This window comes from Mustela nigripes, chromosome 5 (genome assembly GCF_022355385.1).
Source record: "Mustela nigripes isolate SB6536 chromosome 5, MUSNIG.SB6536, whole genome shotgun sequence".
Classification (NCBI taxonomy): Eukaryota; Metazoa; Chordata; class Mammalia; order Carnivora; family Mustelidae; genus Mustela; species Mustela nigripes.
In genome coordinates, this window is record NC_081561.1 from 120,688,261 (window position 1) to 120,711,514 (window position 23,254).

At 35.0% G+C, this 23,254-nt stretch overlaps 1 protein-coding gene across 3 annotated transcripts in view; it reads left to right on the forward strand.

Annotated features, from left to right (window-relative positions):
* Positions 1-23,254, forward strand: part of GRIK2 (glutamate ionotropic receptor kainate type subunit 2) — a 638,217-nt gene that overhangs the window by 370,507 nt on the left and 244,456 nt on the right. For all 3 annotated transcript variants that reach the window (XM_059401117.1, XM_059401116.1, XM_059401114.1), the window contains exons 7-8: positions 11,757-11,900; positions 14,577-14,684. In XM_059401117.1, the coding sequence (XP_059257100.1) occupies positions 11,757-11,900; positions 14,577-14,684 (252 nt within the window). The remainder of the gene's footprint in view (positions 1-11,756; positions 11,901-14,576; positions 14,685-23,254) is intronic.

Here is a 23,254-nt window from a genome sequence, read left to right on the forward strand (position 1 = left end):
ATATACTCAACATTAGGGAAATCCTTTAATATTTATCCGGTAAAAGGACAAACATATTCTAATGTCTGAAAGGAGATGTTAGGGTCTGAGAATGTGAACAAAGATAATCTTAAAAAAAAATTATGAGAATTCTGATTGACCTTTCCCCTGATCTCACCATTCCTTCCAACTTTTGTTTTCTTAGCTTTTCTCCACTCCTTTATATTTTGAAGCTATGGATATTAATAGAAAATTCTTTCAAATGATGGCTAATTTTGAACATAGTTGGTAGTACTGCAGACAAAGCTAAATACACCCATATTGACCTGCATATGCCATTATTAAGAATTTTGGTTTACTTGTTTGTTCCACTCACCTATGACAAATACCCCAAGGGTCTAAATCATCTTTGATTTCTCAGTTTTATTGCTCATGCTTATAATTGTGTTTGCTGTCAATAACACAATAATACCATGAATCAATGCTGTTGAATGAGTGAATCAAACTGTAAAGCACTTAGAGACAAATGAAAAGAGAGTTTGAAGAGTATATATTCATATGGAGAAGAGATTCAAGAGACCTGAGAAGGAGTAAACATTAGTTAAATCAATGTATTTTCCAATGTAGAAAATAATCATGTTAACTAAAACAGTGAAGAGATGGGAAGTCTTCAAATTAGGGACCTAGGGTATACTGTAAAATATGAGTATGCAAATCAATCCTTAGTATTTTCCTCAAAGATTTTTGCCTCATCTAAACTTATATGAATTGCTAACATACTTGAGAGTCTCACTTTTCTCTATAAATAGTGAAATAAAGAGCTTTACAGTTTTTTACACTTTTGTAAATTTATCCAATTCAATCCTCACAACTCTATGAGGTAGGTTATTATTCTATTTATTTTAAAGATGAAGAAATGATACTAAGAAAGATAACATGACTTCCTATAATGGCTAATAAGTTATAGAATTAAAGTACTAAGTCCCATTAGCTTTCTATGAAAATTTTATTTTTTCACATTTCTGTGAGAAGTTACTATTACAAATTTTATAGAGTAACAATACAAAAAAATACAATAAGAACACATAAAGTTATAAAGGGTATATATGAATATAATTGATGTGCATATCTATTGTTTTATTTTTCCAGAAATGTCTTTATTAATTTCTTCCCTATCCTTCAAGTCATGCTTAAAATAGATCATTACTATAATTTGATTTTTGGTTTGAGTAAATAATATGTAAAGTTTTAGGTTCTCAATTTTTATAGGCATTGGGATTTAGTTTTTATGTGAACATTTAAACTCATGAACCTAAATTTCTGTTGTATTTTTGGTTTGCATATTTCTAGATCTCAAATTAGAAATAATTAATCTATTAACATAGAAATCAATTTTACTTCATCATATTGAAAGGAGAAAATATAAACAATATTGATGAATATAAATTTTTAAGTGCAAGAAACTAATCTGAGCTCTGAATATCAAGATAATTGGATATACTGGAGACCAGCTGGAAGGACAAAGAATACTTCCCCTTGATATTGACTCTTCTCTAGATCAATAGTAGTTCCAAATGTAGTAAAAAGCAGATGAGATTCAACAGGGCCTAAATTATTAAGCCTAGTGCCTTGTTGCTAGAGAGTTCATTAACAATCCCATCAATACAGCGTTCTTCATGGACGTTAGTAAGAGCTTCATGGAACATTTTAAAAGAGAATGAGATATCTCAAAGGACTGATCTTAGTTGAAAAAATTTAATTAGGTAAGAATAATTACATTAGTTAAATGAAACTTTTAATTGAAAACTTGTTGGCATTTTCTAACCTGCTTCACAGCTTTCCCTAATCATTTATATTTAAGACGTAAAGAGTTTCTCTACATGGCATTTGAGGAACATCTAAACATCCTGGAATTGTATATAAAAGTTTAAAGGAATTTAGAAAGTGTAGCAGTAAAAAAAAAAAAAAAAAAAAGGATTTTCTGCTTGGGAAATAGTGCATTTTAAGGATATATGTAGGACAGAAAGAAAATTATATAGAAATGTTCATGGTAAATACATATAATTATTGGAAATAATGCAAAATAGTCATCTCCTAAAGCTTTCACAATTGTAATGTTAAAACTCCATGGACAGAATTTCAAACCTTATAATGCTCTAAAAGCTCACAGAAAAATATTGTTTGTAAAATTATTTTGTTCCATGTTGTTAAGGAAAATGTCATCGAGCAAGAGTTCTTGCAAAATTAATGGCCAAAAATTGAATAATATAAACATCAAGGGCCAATGAAAACTCTTACTGTCAGAATTAGCATAGATCCCATTTTAGATTGTATTTTACGAGTTGCTATTCAAAATAGGTTAATTAACTGTCATTACTTTCTGGTAGCTTTTAGCTTAAGCCAGAGAGCACTGGTTTGAAGAGACATAGACATTTATTTGAATTCACAGATTCGCAGGGACATCAAGCAAATGAATCTGTTTAATCCCTCAGGGCATTACTCCTGGCCCAGACCCATTTCTTTGCAGAATCCCAGCAATACTGTCATCCGGTGCAATCTTCATACTTCAGCTTCAGAACATTGCTGAAACTTGAATTTTGTAACTCATCAGTTTGGCTGTGAAGCTGAAACCCATTCTATTCTTTACTCTTCTCTTTTTTATATCTTCCCCATAAATTCTTATCCTTTTTAGCCTTCATAGGTGCTGAATGCCATACGGGTAGCTACAAAAATTCATATTCCTTTTAAAGATCTCTCATCATGCAGTTTTTGGCATCTCCTCTTACTCAGCTAATCCACAATGGAAGAATCTCTCTGGTCAGCTAAAACATGTGAGGTATAGGCACATCTATATTCTCAGGGTCTCAGAGGACACAAAAGAAGATAAGATCCTGGGATCTTAGTGAATGAATCTGGGTAAGAGAGAAAGGGTTTTAGTTGTCCTCTGCAGATTATTGGGAAGCCAGGGTGGGCTTTAGTGTGGGTGGATACTTTAACTGAAGTTAAATCAACAAAGAAAATATAATACAAATATTAGAAGACTTTAATGGACCACACAGGAATTGGGTAGAGTATGGAGCACAGACAATGGATAAAGAAAAGTGACTTTTGATTTCCCTTGTTTATTAATTCCTATGAAGTACTGATACCAAAGTTTATCAAACAAGCACATAAATAATAATGGGAAGAAGATAGATAAATTAAGATTATGATTGTATTAAAAAGGCCAAAATACATTTGGAGTGAAATGTGAGATTCCTAGGAAGAGGAATGTAAGCCACAAAACACCTTAAAATCCAGCTGGCTCCAGCCACTTTTCTTACAGATGAAGAACCCAGAGAGGAGAAAAAATATGAGGCAGATTCGTCTGCTGTGTAAGTATCTGTCCAACAGCAGCTCTTCCTTTAGTAACAAATGGAAGACACCATAATACTTTACCACTTATATTTATTCTTAAATTCCAAATTTGTCAGGCAACATGTGTGTATGTAGGTTTCTTTGTGTGTCTTTTTTTAGGTTTGAATTGTGGCATTGTGTGCACACCACATTTTAAAGGGATCACGTTGCTGTTGTTGTTGTTGTATGATGATTTCCTTCTTGCTCCATTCCCTTTCAGAACTTGGTCTGCTTTCCTGAACAGCGTGAGTTCTGTTCCCTCATTTAGGGTAACAGTGGGTGCAGAAGGGTTGAAACATTATACTTTCTAAACCAGTTCCTTGTTTTGGCTCGTGGCCATCTCGAAGAGATTACGGCTCTTCTGGTGATCATCATCATCATCGTCTAACACCTGCCTATGCACCATGTGCCAGAGACCGTGCACACTGCTTTAATGTATTATCTCATGCAGTCTGTGCGGTCCACGCAGCTGCTGGTAAAGAACTCTGTTTCAGTACAAAGAGCCGGCAACAGAGAAAGCATGATGGCAGCTGCAGTGTAACTGGGTGAATTGTCTCTGACAATTGGCTCCCGACTGGGTCTGAGGGCATTTCTTCTTCAGTCCCCTCCGTTCAGTTAGCAGCACTGCGCACCTGCTCTGAGCCGGGCAGAGTGCTGGGTGCAGTGTGCCAGCTGAACGACTGAACACCAGCCTCCCTTCCATGTGTGATCCTCACCCTTGCTCAGAGGGGTGGCTGATTCTCTGTCCCGTTTTGGCTTGTGCTGACTGCACCAGAGAGCTCCAGAGGTCAGAATCCACCCTTTCTCCCCTGACCTTAATGTCCTTAATATCTTCTAATTGAAGAATCATCTTTGTAATTGTTTTTCTCTTAGAACTATCTGGTTTTTAAAAGTGAATTTCCAACAAGGACGAAATAGGGCAGATCCTCATTTTTATGTCCAATTATAAAATGTGGAAACAAGGCAAGGGGGATTTAGGTTTTTTTTTTATTATTTGTTTTAGATAAAGGATCGAGTCAATGAAAGGGCCAGAATTCATAAACTCAAATTCCGTTTGTTAGACCATGCTGCTCTGTGTGCTGTGCACTATACTTCAGATGGGAATTCAGGAAATGAGCAAAGTCTGAGACATAGGGGTTCCAGAATGGATCTGCCACCTGCCAGCTAGCATTCAGATCTCAGAGGGGACCTGCCTGCACTTATTTAATGGAAAGATAAATGTGTTCACGGAACTGTTACTATAAATTCATTTAGAAACGGGACAGAGGCTGCACTCACATTCCTCCCAGGTCTGAGCTACTGGCAGATTTGGTTCACGGTACCTCTGGGAGGTAATACATTCGAGCTAGGTGACAAAGTGTGATTGTTATTCAGAGCTTCCTAATACCTATTTCTTTTACAGTTCAAACGAACTTTTGGTTTGACTTTTTCAATTTGTTGAAAAATGCTTTTATGTACTTACTATGGGCATGGCGATGTTTGGAGTACTGTGCAGGGTATTACAAAGATAGATATGGTAAGATGCGTACCATATACCAAGCATCTAGACCAAAAGATGCTTGCGGTCTAGAAGGAAAGAAAAGAAGTGAAGAAGCATAAACGGTTTTATTGAAACTAGAATGTGCAATGAAGAAAGAAGATACAGATCAGTGGTGCTTAGTTTGAGAAGATTCTAGAGACTTCTAGAACAAAATGAAATCTAAGAACCATCTTTTTAGAAAAACGCATGATCATTCTTCAATTTTAAATATCTCTGCTGGAGTAAAGTCAATATACTATAAATTTCCCATATTTGAATTGTATAATTTTATATGTTTTGACATATGTTTGTACCCACAAAAACATCAGTAAATCAAGATAAAAACATATATCACATCACTCTTAAGAGTAATTAGATTTCGGGTGCCTGTTTGGCTCATATGGTTAAGCATCTGCCTTTGGCTCAAGTCTTGATCCTGGGGTCCTGGGATCAAGTCCCTTATCAGGCTCCCTGCTCAGTGGGGTGCTTGCTTCTCCCTTTACCTCTCTCTCTGACTCTCATGAATAAATAAATAAAATCTTAAAAAAAAAAAAGAGTGATTACATTTAAATGTAAATTATTGCATACAACATTGGGTGTGTTTGGAACCCAGGCCAAGAGCCCAAATATGCAAAAAGTGTTTAAGCAGAATGACACTGCCACAAATATAACTCCACTCAGCATAACAGAGAAAATAAATTGTGAAAGGTTATGCTCCATGTTCCCCCTGTGAAAATTCAGTGGGGATACCCAAAACCCACACTACTTGGGGAACATAAGAATGTTCTTCTCATTGGAAAGAAAAATAAATACTTTTGATAGCTTTTTTCTTTCCTTTTCTTTTTTTTCTAAGAGAAGTCTTTAGTATTTCTGAGGGATTTTATGTACCAATATTCTCTTGTATGTCTATAAGGAGTTCAGGATTGTTCATTTCTATCTATTTGCTTCATACATCACATAAATAAAACCTATGTTTAAATTTGTTGTAGTGCCTGTCTCTCTCAGAACTTTACAGAGGAGATGTTTAATGATGATGATTATAGTGATCAAAACCAGAAATAACATATGCAGTCAGGATGGACATGCTTGGGAACAATACTTCGTATTAAACGCTTCTGTGAATGAAATCTAAATATATAGAAACGTTTTGACCATTCACAGCATCTATGATTATTCCTGCTTTTATATGTTGTGAAATGTTTCAATTATACTTACCAAATCAAAAGTATTAAACAACGGTATTTTTTGTCATTTGAAACTGTTGAGAGTATCTAATTCCCCTGAATCTTCAATTATTCAAAAATGCATAGTGGACTTTTCTAGAGCATAAAAGAAATGTAAACTGTTCAATACTTAAAAGTCGCATCAGACTGGAGGTTACTTGAGATAGATGAAATCATACTGGGTGACTAAACTAATTTCTGTGGCAATAATTCAACCATAGAAATTAGCATTTGTCACTCTTCCACCTCCGCTCCCTGTACACACTCCATGCCTAAAAGTAATTAGACTAGGTATCAGATAAACCCAGCAATAAGTTAGGGAGATGGTTATTGCATATTTAAAATGTATGTGAAGACACTTCTCATGATCTTTTCAAGCCACCAGTTTAGGTCACTACAGTTTTATTGAAATGTATAGGACTATATCACATAATTGTAAAGGTTCGCAAAGGAAGTTTTTGGCTGACAGACATTCTTTGTAGGTTAACTAACTTATTTTGGAAAGAAAAAAAGAGTTCCAACTCCAATCTAGCCTGAGGTAGTCTCTCAAGTGTGCCCCTATTACTATCGATAGATTCTTGACCTAGCAGTGAAGCATGGAAGTTAGCATTTAGGTCTGTCTATACCTACCTGGTCTGCACTTCCTTCTGAACTCTATTCCCAGGGCAAATAAATAGTTTAGCTTTCCAATAAGAATGATCTATTTACATATGAGAAAGTAATTATTCTTTTTTCTTTTTAGATTTTTTTTTTTTTAATTTATTTGACAGGCAGGGATCACAAGTAGGCAGAGAGAAAGGCAGAGAGAGAGGAGGAAGCAGGCTCCCCGCTGAGCAGAGAGCCCAATGTGGGGTTCGATCCCAGGACCCTGAGATCATGACCTGAGCCGAAGGCAGAGGTTTTAACCCACTGAGCCACCCAGGTGCCCCGAGAGTAATTATTCTTAAAAGAGAGAAAAATGGGACAGATCTTTTTTTTTTTTTTTTTAAGTTTTTTTTTTCCTCTGCTTAACTTTTGTCTTTTGTAATTTAGGATGTGAGTGACTTCAATTTTATCTAAACCTCCCATACAGATTTTAATGACCAAATTGTACACATATTCCATTTTAATGTAACTGGTTAAATTACAGTTATGTTTAATCCTGAAGCTTTCTTTAGAGGTAGCTATGCTGTAAATGAAAAAAAATGTGACTTGGGAGCCAAAGGAACTTTTATCTGTATCTCAATTCAGAGACGTACTCTTTTTGGGACCTGGGGACGTAATTATCTGGTGTTCAGCAGAGCCTCCAAAAAGTGAGACTTACTGCCATCCTTTATCTTCCATTGCCTTTCATGGTTTTGGTAGGAATAAGCTGAAGAGATGTTGTTGGGTATGATAGTTCAGATAGTGCGTCGAAGAATTAGGTCTTGCCCGAGTCTTGTTTCTAAGTCTTATTTCTGCCAGTCATGTTGTGATAGTTCGGACAGTAGTTCAAAGACCTAAGCTTTGCATGAGCCTTGTTTTCTGAGTCTTCTTTCTCAAGGTGACAAAACCTTGAGAAAATTACTTTAACCTTACTAAGCTTCAGTTTCCTTCTTTCTAAAATCACAAAAGTAATATCACCTAAAATATATGGTCTTAGTGGAATTAAGTGAGCCAACGCAGGTAAAGAAATTGACACAGTTGTGTAGTATAGTGTAAGCATGCAATATAACTGGACAGTAATAATAATATTATAAAAATGATAAAGTAATTAACTTGTGTGTCTCCTGGACTTTTTTCCTCCTCTCTTCCACCTCTCTCTCTTTTTTTTTCCCTCCTATTTTCTATCAAGAGAAAAGTCTTGGCAAGGGATTATAAGTCAATATGAGAGAGTGAAAGACTTAGCAAGAGCAGCTCTTTCAAATCTGTACAATTTAGAGTCAGGAGTAAGAGATGCCGCTTAAGCCTGATCTTGAAAGACATTCTAGGGCCTTTCCTTTTTGAGAACACTCTGAGCAGCAACTGCATCGAAGAAATCTACTTTCATGAAGTCATTCCTGGTTAATGTTACTTCCTGACTAACCTATTAATGACCTAACCCCATACATTGATGTCTTCCTTTGTTTGTGAGGTTGTATGTATCCATTCTCCATAACCACACAGTTCCTTACCTGGCAGCCCATTTTTGTTATGTATTGACCACTTATCAAAACATGATCTAGAGTCATACATTCAAGTACTTATTGATATTTCTTATATTTTGTAACTTTAAAATCATTCAAACTGTCTTGCTTTATTAAACGTGGAACTCCGAGCAAAAACCGGAGAATGAGCTGTGAACTCTGCATAGGTTGTCTGGCTTCAAATCCAGCCCCACCTCTACATGCCAGTTACTGAACTGTTCTCTGCCTCAGTTTTCTACTTGGTACAAATTCAGTGGATTTTCCACTGCAGATTGGTTGTGAGAATTTAAATGGAATGATTTAGAGAGAATGTCTTATCTGTAGTAAATACTAAATGAGTGTTAAGTAATACTATTACTAGTATAAGACAGATTTTCAAGCATATGCATTCTTGTGAAAATAAGAAAAACACTTTTGAAACACTAGTTTTCTCACAACTTTTCAAAGGTGGAAGAATTTGCATATGCATGATTTTGCGAAGAAGACAGTAAAGTTGAGTCTGACAGGATAGCGAGTATAAATGGAAAATAACTCCATATTATTACATAAAACAACCAGTCTAAAAGTAGAATAAAAATAACACTCTAAACTGATGAAAATATCATACAGAGTAGTTTCAGAAGTTCTGTGTATCTCTTTATCATAAATCAACATATTTTAAACTGGAAATTCCAGAAGCAATTTGATCAGCAACTTTTTATCTACTTATAATTTTTTTTCTAGTATTTATCTTCTATTTAATAAATACTATCTTTCTTTTATGATTATATTTAAAATCACAAGATCTCAAATAGTTTTTTTTTTTAAAGATTTTATTTATTTATTTGACAGACAGAGATCACAAGTAGGCAGAGAGGCAGGCAGAGAGAAGGGGGGTGGTGGGGAAGCAGGCTCCCTGCTGAGCAGAGAGCATGATGCAGGGGCTCGGGGCTCGGGGGCTCAATCCCAGGACCCTGGGATCATGACCCAAGCGGAAAGCAGAGGGTTTAACCAACAAGTCACCCAGTTGCCCCTCAAATAGTTTTATTATCAACTAGTGTGTCCTCTGATTGCTGAAACTATGTACCAAAAACAATTTTTCAAACTCTTAATTTGGCAAAATTCCTTCTTAACATTATCATTTTAGATAAGATTGCTATTCTAGAATTTTCATGTAAGTCTTATGTAAGTAAATCATGGCATATAGCAGCAATATCATATTTATATTATTTTAGTTATTTTGTGGAAATAGATAAAAATTTTCATCTTGAAAATTATCAAATGGTATTTAGCAAACTTCTATCTTAAAGAAAATGTAGAAAATAAATAAAAAGAAAATGTTTAAATTCCTTTAATTACCAACTTTCAGGAGTGATCATTGGTTTCATTTTAGTGTTTTTTTTTTTTTCTTTTTAACCTACTGTTATTATTCATATAACACGTTATATGGTGGTTAAGAATACTAGCTATGAGCAGAGAGGCTGAGTCTGGGGCCTCTCCACTTGTTAACTGTGTGACGTTGCTTAGTTACTTAATGTCTCTCAAACTTGATTTCATCATTTGCAAAATGAGAACAATAGTAGCACATTTATTAAACCCTTATTGTGAGAGTTAAATAAATTACGTAGTACGTTTGAAGTACCCATAAAGTTATATAATGGCTAATGCTAGACATCCAGCTCTGCATAGTCTATTTTTACATTTAGGATCATATCACATGCAATTTCTCATCTAACTGATTATTTTTCAAAACATCTTTTTTAGTGGTTATATAAAATACCATTGTGATTTTACTGTATTTCCTTCATTCGAACATTTGGTAGGTTTCCACTCTTTTAAAAAAATAAATCATGTATGTAGCATTTGTTCTTATCTCTAGCTTGGTTAGAAGAAGGGTTAAAAAGAATGTAGATTTTTTTTTTAAGGCTGTTTTGTGGTGCAGATTGCAAAATTGTCCTTTCTTTTCTCTCGTGTAGTGTGTGAAAGTGTTCATGATTCCATACCTTTGTTCACAGTGATATTTTTTTAAAAATGCATTTTATTTTGGAATCAAATCTGTCTTTCATATCTTGGTAACTGTTTTTACGATCACCTTTGTGGTATCTGAGATCAGTCTCCTAAATGTTACCTCAGGCCAAAGACAAATATCAGTCTAATCCTCAGGCTCATGACGTATGCCTGTATCAACTCCATGATCCTAGTTTTATGCCGCAGCTATCAGAGGATGCGGAAGTAGTCAGCTGGTATTTACAAAGTGAAGGTTAGGAATGCAAGCTATATTCCCCAAAGATTTATGAGCTATAAAATGGCATTATTATTATGTTCTGTCATTGCATTGTCTCTTTAGCTGTCTTCCATTTTATGTGGTAAAGCTCCTTAGGATCCATTTGCATGAAAGCGACTGTGTGTACTCATTTTGTATTGTATTGTGGCAAACGCTATAATCTACAGGGTTCCTATTCATTTTGGAATTCATTTCACAGCTCACTAATTGTGTGAATGAGAAGAGGAAATATATGCTTTTATTCTGAGGCCTGCCAAGCAGATGGCCCAAAGTTCATTGCTAGCATTACAGTCAGTGTGGCCCTCGTCCATAGGTAGTGAGCCTGGCATCGATCCGTCAGACACAATGCGAGGCTTCATTTAACACAGCATTTGAACGTCACTGAGCCTCTGGTTTGTTATGACTTACAAACAATTTGTTTTTTATCATCAACTTCTAAAGTGGTCAGTCATTTGAGCAGGTGCAAACACAGTAGAATTCATATCCGTTTTACTTGCGAAGACAAAAGGAATTTTTTTCATATGGAAATTTGGGGAAAAGAAAACTGTACAGGGGATTAAGTTTAGTTTCTTAAAAAGGGATTACTACATGTATTGAGATTCATCTAACTGATTATTTTTCAAAACATCTTTTTTAGTGGTTATATAAAATACCATTGTGATGATGTAGCATCATTTCTGAGGTTGAACCTTTTGAAAAATTAAGTTGAAGAAAAGATTGGGGATTATATTTAAGCTTTTTAAGTGACTCTCCTTTCAAATTTCTTTCATTCTTCCTATGCAAGGAAATTATTTATTTATTTCATATATAACATGTCATTTATGTAACCATTCAAAATGTTCTCAATTGCATTCATCTTGTGTGTGTGCATATGATGTGTGTCTAGGTCTGTGTACTGAGACAATCAAACAGAGCCAGAGGGGATGACAAAAAAATAAAACAATGAATGTCTTCACACATTTCCTACTTTAACAGAGATACTAGGACAATATGAAACTGAGTTACCACTTCAGGAAAGGGACCTTAGGTCAAATGTTCTAATGGAGCTGATGTAGTAATTTGAACACAGCATCTTATTTAAGAGAACCAGAGCATCAGAAGAACTGTTGTCTCCCTTAGGTGAAGGTAAAATGAGTATATATTTCTCTCACTCCTTCAGTCCCCTTCCAAACCTCCTCCCGTGGGTTTCACTGGTTGTACTGACTCCATATTTCCTTGTTCTTGGCTTTCAGACGGATGCTGCTCTAATGTATGATGCCGTGCACGTGGTGTCTGTGGGTGTCCAGCAGTTTCCTCAGATGACAGTCAGTTCCTTACAGTGTAATAGACACAAACCCTGGCGCTTCGGGACCCGTTTTATGAGCCTAATTAAAGAGGTATGTCGGGTATGTCGGGAGAAGCACATCTGCCTAGTCTCTTTTGTCCTCAAGGTGAATGCATTGAGATTATTTTAGTTTTCCTCACAGGTGGCCTTTTACTTTTATATTTTGAATTCAACTTTCTTTCTTCTCCATACAGGCAAAATTAACACTTTTACTAAAAGATATGGAAGAAAAGGGGAAAAATTACATGACAAGTAAATAAATATCTTTCAAGATACCTATGATTGTGTAAACAGATAAAAATCTGTGACCTATGATTTATGACATTGTTAGTTTTGATCTCTCTGAGTCTTTATAGGTATTGCTTTTCATTTATGTGGATATACAGTTTAAAGAATGTATTTTAGGCAACATTTTTTTTTGTACTCCACTAAGTCCCACGTCTTAAAGAATTGTTACTTAGATCTATGGTTCCTAAATATAATGTCTAGTTATTGTCATTATATTAGCAGTTAACATAAAACAGAATATCTGCATTCGGAAAAGTGCAAAATTTGCTTCATATTGTGTTATACAATCATTTTTATGGTCACATACCATTTCTGATTACAACTGTTATGGTTATAGACCAAGAATGCCCACAGTGAGGAAAAAAAAAAGGCAAAATTCTGAAGATCACACACACACACAAACACACACACACACACACTTCCTAGTTGTCCCATCATGACTGTCAGCTTGGGATACATTTCATTTGAGTATAACAGGAGTTTTTATATGAAAGTGTAACTATGAAAATTTAGTCTTTGCTAGGAAAATCACAGGAATTATCCCCACATAAGATTTTTCTTAATGTGCTTTAAAGAAATCATCAATTCAACATATAATAAATTATTCATCTCAAAAATAAAAGAGAGAATAGGGTCCTATTTAAGAATATGCCAGTTCCTTGGCAAAGAATACCCATGAATTTTCCTTTTGTGATTTTTAATGTACTCTCAGTTGGGTGAAATGACACTCCCTGAGGCATATGTAGTTCTTTATTTGTTTCGCATTCTATGTTTATGTCTGGTTTAAAACTGAGCATCAGAGAGCTGCGGACATATTGCATAGGTTTGGGTGGTTAAAGAATTGCTTTCTGAATGCAGCACCTGACCGTTCAGGTGTGTGTCACACGGTCCTATAACAAACAGTTGTATGAAACTCACTATTGTATTTATTGTAAGTGCTGTCAAGGCCCTTGTCCACTAAATCACATGGTGAGCCTCTTTATGAGGACCAACAAGAGACATTCCTCTAAAGTTTCAGTGCCAGGAAGAGCTGAGCTTCTCCTGCATAGTTGGTATGTCTGACATTATGGACCCTGTATATTGTGTTTATATCACACTTTCCTCCTTGCTTTGGTTGCGAGGTAGTTCAGAATTAGATTTGTGATTCTATTTTATTAGTTGTACATTCTTACCCGATAACCATTTCTTTATGCTGCCTCTATCCCAGATTGTTGTCTTTAACTATTTTCTACTTCTACTTCTGTACTTCTTGATCAAATTGACTATTTTTGTACTAAGATGCATTTTTGTTAAACACCTGAAAGTATTTTCTTTGGAAAAGGATAGGTTAAATATCTTTTTATTCCTTATTGGAGACCAGTTATCACATGTTTAAATTCAGTGATGACATGTTACAATATGTATATAGACATATATTATAATTATTTCTGTTTTATTTGTAATTTATTAGCCTAAAATTATTTTAGAATCCCTATACATAAGTATAGAAATACATGGAGCCTAACTAGTGTACTAATAATGATATCCATTTGTAGTCCTTATTGAAAGGTTACCCATAATCTCTTTGGTTTCATTTCTTTGGATCTTGGTATATATTCTTTGAAACATTATAGCTGTGAGTATATGTAACATTACTTGAAATTTTTCATATGTAACTTTTTTTCCAAGCTATTTCCAAATGACAAATAATGGAAAACATTTTTTTCTATGTAGCCAGCAGAATGAGAAAACTCTCTGTATTTAAAACAAAAACAAAAACAAACAAACAAAAACAAAAACAAAAAAACTAAGAAATCTGCTCACCTATGACGGGTTTAACTCATTATGTAATTAGATTATTACATTTTTCACTTCCTTCTACATGGAAAGCTCCTTTTACAGGAAGTATAGCTTGACATGAATAATTTTGATATATTTCTCCCAATCCCACTTAAGGGAAAATAAAGTAATAAGTTAATTATTCTAAGAGAAATGTGTATAATTGAAGTTGTAGAGCATAGGTTTTTCCTAAATTCAGTTTCTTTCTCTGTAATGAAGTAAGTTTATGTTCATATTAATATGAAGTTAGGAGTGATACTTTATAACAGTAATTCTATTTGCAATCTCTAGTGAGATATTCACTAGCTCATGTATTATAAGTGACTAAATTATTCTCAGTTTGCAAAAGAGCTTTACTATTTAAAACAATCTTCGAATTTCTCATAAAAATTATTCATAGAAAATGCATTATTTAAAATGAAAATTTATAATAAGTTTTATACTGAGACTAAAGCAACAACTATAGACAAAAATCTTCCAAAGTGTAAAAGAGGAAAAAAAGTCTTAAAAATCAATAGTGATAAATTTATGAGAAGTAATGAAAATAATTTTTTGTATGAAAAAATGTTTTATCTTCCTTTACTTGTTTGTGAATCCTATTTATTTATTTATTTTCCTGTAGGCACATTGGGAAGGTCTCACAGGCAGAATAACTTTCAACAAAACCAATGGTTTACGAACAGATTTTGATTTGGATGTGATCAGCCTCAAAGAAGAAGGTTTGGAAAAGGTACTTGAGTCATTCAACTTACTTACTTTAATTATTAAATACAACAGATCCTAATGAAATAGGGAAATAGTTCCTCTTGTAGCCACATTTCATTAACATTTAACTTTTCTGAATAACTCTTAAAATACACATTTGATACCTTATGTTGAATATAATAATTGAGGATTAGTATTCAAGGATAAAATGTGTCCTAAGACAAATAAGTATTTTATTTTCTCACCAAGTTTTTCTTATGCTTTGAAATGCATGTAATCTTTATTAGCCTTGAGATTTAATATAGTAATTAAAAATATTTATACTTTATGTTTGCATAGACTTTCCTGTTTGGAACAGGTCATAAAGAAAGATTAAATACAGAAGGATTATTTCCTTTGCTGGGTCATATTCAAATGAAATGTCTCACTTTAATGTACACAGAGTAAATTAGGTATATACATAAATACATTACACTGGTCTATCTTATTTGATTCTATTCCTAGGGTAAAGTCAGGCAATGATTATAGAATTTGGGTATATGCTTACTTTAGAAATATTTTAGTGTAAGTTGTTTGTATTTGTAATATATGCATTAAAGTATTTTTTCTGATAGATTCATTGAAAGTTTATTGAAAAGATATTTTGGTAAGAACTTAAGAAAAAAATTGGGGCACCTGGGTGGCTCAGTTGGTTAAGTGACTGCCTTCTGCTCAGGTCATGATCCTGAAGTCCTGGGATCAAGGTCCACGTCAGGCTCTCCACTCAGCAGCAAGTCTACTTCTCCCTGTCCTTCTGTGATCTCTCTCCCTTTCACTCTCTCTAATTTAAATAAATAAATAAATAAAATCCTTTAAAAAGGGTGCCTGGGTGACTCAATTGGTTAGACATCTGCCTTCAGCTCAGATCATGATCCTAGAGTCCAGGGATTGAGTCTCACATGGGGATCCCACTGAGAGTCTGCTTCTCACTCTGCCCTTTACTCAGCTCGTGCTCTCTCTCTCTCTCTCTTGCTATCTCTCTCAGATAAATAATAAAATAAAAATCTTAAAAAAAAACTCTTTAAAAAAGAAAGAACTTAAGAAAAAATTATATTTGAGATAATATTGTTTTCAAGATAGTAAGGTGTCTTGTGTTTCCTTTAGCTATTAAACATGAAACATTACTTACAAATGGAAACTGAAGAAGGAAATTGAATCAGAAGGGCTCTTTTAACCTAAAAAAACAGTAACGTATTTGAATGTTGATTCAAATAATTTTAGAAACAGAAAACATTTTTGATAATGTTACCAAGATAGGAAGAAATATATCATAACCAGAAATATATCATAACCAACTAAAGTTGACAGGAATATTACCTCTGCCCACTGAGAGTTTGAGATTGTACCCTTTAAAAGACCATGCAAAGTCAGGAATCTTTCATAACAAACTGTGAAACAAATATTCATGAGGCAGTCACTTTCTAACTGCCTTGCTCCCACAATGAGAATATTATTCTATACCCAAGACTGGAATTGATAATGGTGTGGTTTCATCAGCTCTTATGGGTTTTATTCCAATATTTACTGGAGATATTGTTATCTTTTTTTTTTTTTTTGGAAGTTTGCGAGACACTAGGATAAACTCTGGCTATTGTTAGTATTTCAACACATCAATAGAGAAATGGCAATGTCTTTCTTGTTACTATGGCCCCTGTAAAGGAAACAATAGAAAACCTTTCTCTAAGCAATAGTGGGGATTATAGAAAGACCCTGAATATAATGGTTACAAAGTACATGGGGTGATAACCAGAATGATAAGCAAGGTACAACAATGTGAGTTATACTGTTGCCTTGAGATTTCAAAAATAGTTTGTATACTCCTCTTAAATTTGAAATTTTGTTTTGATAAATTAATTACACATAATCTTTATCTTCAAGGGGCTTTTTATAGAGAGTGATCAGATAACACACTAATGGAAAACTGCTTCAATTTTTAAAAGAGCTATAACAGAGTATTTCTGAAAAAGGATATAATTAAGTAGAGTCACGGTATATGAGGTGCCTAGAATTAGCCTTTGAATAATGGAGAAGTATTGATTGGTAGAGATTGAGTCACTGCAGAAAAAGGTAACAATATGGGGAAAGACATAGCTACTGTTTGATTTGATCATTTTACACACACACACACATACATACTCATGAAAGTAGGAGACAGAGCTAAAGTGCTAGATTTAAGTCATAAAGTGAGCACCATAATGAGATGTTTGCAATGTATTAGTACATAATATGAATTCAAAGAGAGAATAGCCTGGAGGTCTATGCTATGTGTGGAAAGATATTATAGTTTGAAATAATTTTAATATGGAGTCATGAATATCAAACTATTCTGGTTGGGAGTGAGAGATGACTAAACGGTGACAGAGGCAGTAGCTGAATCTTCAGCAGCGTTGTTAGTTCAAGGAATAGCAGAGCATTGGGATTGTGCTTTTAAGGAGTAATGGAGGACCCAGGTGATAAAAGTAGAAGTCAGTGATAAAAGCATCAGTCAAAGATTGTTGAAGAAATTAGTGAGGAAAATTATCATCAGAAAGAAATTGGAGGGGTTCCTGGGTAGCTCAGTCTGTTAAGTGTCTTCCTTCAGCTCAGGTCATGAGCCCAGAAGCCTGGGATCAAGACCTGCATCCAACTCCCTGCTCAACAAGATGCCAGGTTCTTCCTCTCCCTCTACTGCTCCCCTGTTGTACATTCTTTCTCTGTCAAATAAATACATAAAATCTTAAAAAAGAAAGAAAGAAGGAAAGAAAGTAAGGACGAAAGGAAGGAAAGAAAGAAGTAAATTGGAATAAATATATAGAGGCACATAAAGTACTGAGGTTAGGTGAATGTAAATTAGAAAAGAAGGGGAATTAAAAGCTCAAATCAAATGCTTTAAGAATCTTCAGAAATTAGTATATAAGGGAATGCCTGGGTGGCTCAGTCAGTTAAGCATCCAACTCTTAATTTCTTCTCAGGCCATGATCTCAGCATTGTGAGATCCAACCCCACATGGCGCTCTGTGCTGGGCAGCAAGTCTACTTCAGATTCTCTCTCTCTCCCTCCCTCTTCCTATGTTCCTCCCTACCCCTCATTGCATTCTCTCTCTCTCTCTCTCTCTCTCTAAAAAAAAAAAGTATGTAAGTCATTAACTAAAAGAGGGCAGTTGAATTTAGTTTCGTCAGATCTTAAGAGTAATGGGAATTTTTTGGCAATGCCATTGTGACAGATTTGACTTTGAGTAGTAGGAATAAAGTGCTTCTAAGTAGCAAAATGTACTCTCTTTTTTTTTTTTTTTAATTCAGTAGAAGGGTTAGGAGATCCAGGTATGGATTCAGGCCAAACTGGGCTCAAATCCTTGCTCTGCCATTTACTATTTATGGACAACTTTCCTACCTTCTCTAACACACAGTGTATTCAGCTGCATCAGGCAGTGATAGCAGTATCTAATTCATGAAGACTAATGAGTCTTGCCAACTTTACTTTTACTTTGTCTTCAAAAATGTAGTTACCAACCCATAGATGTAAAGACAGAACTCCGACCTTGATAGAGTTCACAGTTTAGAAGGCTCAACCAATAGTGATCCAAGAGACTTAAATTACAATTCCAAATCTGTCACAAGTGTGTGAACTTCACCCTTCCACCCAAGTTCTCTGTGCCAAATTCCTCGTCTCAAAAAATGTAGAGTGCAAAGGACTTTCCTCTGGAACAGGCAAAAGTGAGAATATCATGGCCTTTAAGAGAACCTAGAGATACAATCTTTATAGCTGTCAAGGCTAAGAATTTGATTATCCTCAATTCTATTTTATCATGACAAGGTGAGGAAAATGAAAAAAAATGTGTAAAATGATAGTTTTATCCATTACTTCTCATGCCTACTACCTTTTCCTTGCTTTATCATGGTCAACTTTGTCCAGCACACTTTGTTTATTCACTTGATCCTCTAACAAATATAGAGTGAGCCTCTATTTTGTGCCCTTAGGAAAGTTATACTCTTTTGAAGGAAACCTGCCAATAGTGAATGGATGCACAAATGTACAATATAGAATTAGACAATAGTAAGTGCTAAAAAGAAAGATGACTTGTTTATATGTTCAGGGGAAGGAGTTTGGGGTTGGAATGAGACTATGAACCCATCTGTCCCACTTAACACCCAGAGATTATATTGAATCTTTTCCATTCTATCTTGACGAGAACCTTCATTGGAATGCAGCCCATTTAGCCATTGTCCAAGAAGGGTCACTCATACTGCAGACACAGCCAGTCACATCTGTCCAAAAAAGCCCTCCAGGCTGTGGCAGCACTTTCTCTGGAGCCGAGGGGGAGAAATAATGGGGTGGGATGAACTGTAGGTGCCATTCCAGATTTTGTCTTCCTTAGGCAATAGGACAGTTTGTTTTTCAGTAGTCCAGTCTAGGAATAAGAAAATAAGAATAAGTGTTTTTCCCAGCTTCAATTCTTCTGTTAAGTTCAAAGACCATATTGTGTATTCTACTTCCAAAATATCTCTCCACGTCCATTGTTGTAATTGTAGCGAGGGTACCTTTCACCTGAACATCTGTATTGGAGCCCCAACAAAACCTGTCTGATTTATTCCCCCTTACAATTCATTCCCCAGATGTCAGCAGCCAGACCAGTGTCTTTTAAAAAAAATCAATCCATGTTATTGCTCTGTTTAAATCCTTTCACTTATTCCCAGTGTATTTTCATTAAAATCCAAACATGGTTTACAAAATATTGCCTACCTTCCCCCTCAACTCTCACTACCATCTCAGATGTTTTCTATGCTTTAATAACACTGGCTTTTGTTCATTTTTTCATAGACACAAAGCTTTTTCTATTACTTTGCCTGTAGTTTTCCCAGCCTGGAAAATTCACCACTAATCCTTTGCCCAGATAACTCTTACTCACCCTGGGTGTGGGGGGTGGGGGGTGTCACAAATTAAGTCTTTCTTCCTTCGGTGTCCTGTAACCTTGACCAAATTTAACCTCATAGTGCCCTGTGCTTTTCCTTCCTGGCACTTACCACAATGTGTAATTCTGTATGCTCCCAGTCCCACTGTTTATGTATTCAAGGCCTAGAAAAGTTACTGGCACAAGTGTATCCTCAAGAAATAGTTATTGACTATCGAATGAAGGAAGGATCACCATAAGAACCATAAGAAATAGTTCATAAGAATCACAAGAAATAGAATGCTTATTCATGTGTCTGGTATAAATTTATTTTCCTATGATGCAGCATTTTTTTTTTTCCCCAGTTTGCCCCCTACTTACACAATGGGAACAGAGAACTCCAGTGGTTAGTCAGTGGGCTGGGGTTGTGAGTCAAGGCTTCAAGGGGAATAGGATTTTAGAGTGCCCGCAAAGGCAACACTGAAGTCTGAACTTGCAAGAAGACCCAATGCACCCTATGGAGCACTGTAATCTCTGAGGTCCCAATTCTGCATTAAAGAGGAAAAATAATTCTTCTATTTATAAAAGTTCCCTCTTTTTCATCATCTAAGTTTATGGTATGGAAATAAGCATAGACCACTTAAATGAGGACACATAAGTTATTATTCAGAGCTTGCCATAGCACTTGGCATTTGGCAGAATGGGAAGGCGGGCAGGTCAGTGGAAAAGCTTTACAGTGGAAAAAAGGAAAGGCCTCCTATGCACTCTGATTGGAGAATCTTGGCAGGAGGAAACATGGACCGCTGGCAAAAAATAGGGAAGCTGTGTGTAATTGAACAGATCTTGACCATTTGGGGCAGATTGCCACAGAGATTGTGGTTTGGCTTCCCAGATAGTTTGCTCCAGAGGCTCTGGGTCAAGTTCTATTTCATACATGGTCAGACTGTTGTCTGTTTGTATACTCAGTCTGTCAATGGAATTACTGAAGTCACTTGGAGGGAGAGAAAGAAAGAGCACAAATAATAAGGCCAGGAAAAATTGACACGAGAAAAGTGAAAATGTCATCATAACTGACAATAAAATGAAATTTTTTAGTTTATATTTTTTTCTTTGAATATGTAACTAGGATATGACTTACCACTGGAAGTGGTTTAACCTTACTTACCTAGTCCTCTGAAGCTTAACTATGTGCTTAGGAAAGACCAGCTTCAGTTGGACATAAACACTTGATTAAATGGCATAAGATGTTAAGAAACATTGAGAAGATGCTCAGAATGTAACTTCATAAGGATTCTGAGTAAAGCAAAAACAGTTGGAACCCTTTACATAAGAGAGGTTTGAATTGAGTAATGACACTCCATGATAATGGTGTATTTTCATTGCAAGGTGAATTATCTAGAGGTCATTTTTGGGAAAATAACACTTTATACTTAAAAAATAATTTTTTAAAAGAAACTATAATGCAATAATAAAATCACTTATACATCTGAAACTAATATGACATTATATATTAATTATACCTGAATAAAAATAGATAAAATAATAATAAAATCACATATTCCTACCACATGATTGAGTTTTCTTACCAAATGTTTTGCAACCACTTATATATGTCATGTGCTTTCCAAAAACAATAACAACAAAAGTCTCTGCTCAAATGGATTTCTACTGTATTAGGAATATTAACTTCTAAGTAGAGGTATTAAACTGAAATCATTCTTGTGTACCTCTCCTATCTTTTTTCTAGCCACAAAGTTAACTATTTGTTTTGGTTACTTTGTTGGTAGTTTTTTCGAATGTGTGACCTATATTAAAATAGAACTTGGAGAATAGAATTCTCTGTCTCCTCAATGGAAATTATCTAATTAGTCTTTATACAAATTGACTTTGTGTGTTAATATTATTTTAATTTTGAAAAAAAAAAGGAAGGATAAAACCAGTATATTTCTCTGTACACGCCTTGGGATGTTTTTATAATAAAATCCGCTTCTAACTTACATATCCTTAGGGGAAGTTTTGAACAAGAAAAGTGACTACAAAAAACAATTTTATGGAATACATGTTTGCCAATTCCTACAAAGTTAAGAAATTATATATACAATATAAAGCAAGATAATTCATATTCGCAAACTTTTCTAAAGTGTAACTTTGTCATAGTTTACTTTCAAATGAAGCTTCCTTTCAACTTTTGATGTCATTTTTTTTCTGAGTATTTACTGCTGGCATTTGGACCCACTAGTAGAAACTGATACCAATAATCCATAGGCTTCTTACGGAAAACTCAAATATTTTTATAATGTATGGAGAGGGTGAGAATTAGTGGTGAAATCCTGCCTGCCTGAGTTTACAAGCATAGATGTTCTAGGATCAGAACATGTTTCAAATTGCTTTTTGAAAAACTTTTTGTAGACCATACATATTTTTAGAACAAGTGGTAATTTCTATAAAAGTCTTTACTATTGACCTTTCTCTAGCTTGTAGAATCCTGCACTCATTAACTCCCTAGGAAAAAGGTGTCTGAATGGAATTTACAGTCTTCAAAATTTATCTAAGTGTGAAAATCCACACTAGATAGGTGAGAACTATTTCTTTGATAGATTTCTAGATACCAGATGAATAGCAGTTTTAAATCTTTCTCTCTTTGATGGCATTTGATACGTGTATTCTGGTCCCCATGACAACAATGACCCCCAACTTTCCCAGGAACTGAGATTTCTTTTGCTTCTCTGTAGGAAAGCAATGCTAATGGTCATGTTGACTAGTCAGAAATGTGTTATTTCCTTTTTAAAAAGCAAAAATGCATCCTAGTCCAGATCCAAGCCTAGTGTTTTTCTTTAGAGATATTAACCGTTTAATTTGTCTAACTCTTACATAGAATTCGTTATATGCCCTGTCTTACAACTGCACTGACATTTTTGGGTTGTGTGTCAGTATGTTTATAATTGTGATTTTGCTTGATAATTTTTAACCTTCACAATGATGAAATAGTTAAGAAAGCTCTTTACAGATGACATTATGTTTTGAAATCAGTAAATTTGAGAGCATACAATTTCCTATTTTGGCCCACCAGAGAATACCAAATATTGCCTTTTTCCTTTTGACTCCTGAATTTGAATTAAACGTGTATACTAAATATAACTTTTAAAGCATTGCTTTTAGTTTATTTTTAAGATTTTATTTATTTATATGACAGAAAGAGACAGCTAGAGAGGGAACATGAGCAGAAGTGGGAGAGGGAGAAGCAGGCTTCCCGCAGAGCAGGGAGTAGGGAGCAGGAAGCAAGGGCCCGATGTGGGACTCAATCCATCCGAGGACCCTGAGATCATGACCTGAGACAAAGGCAGCCGCTTAAAGCCTGAGCCACCCAGGCACCCAGCATTGCCTTGATTTTAAAGTAATATCTGAACTAATTTTTAATCTTGGAAAAATGACCCTTAATTAATTGAATGTTGCCACGTTGTTATATTTGAGAACAGTTAATTCAATGATTCAAATTTTATTTAAAAAATCAAAATTAGGGGCACCTGGGTGGCTCAGTGGTTAAGCCGCTGCCTTCGGCTCAGGTCATGATCTCAGGGTCCTGGGATCGAGTCCCGCATCGGGCTCTCTGCTCGGCAGGGAGCCTGCTTCCTCCTCTCTCTCTCTGCCTGCCTCTCTACCTACTTGTGATTTCTCTCTGTCAAATAAAT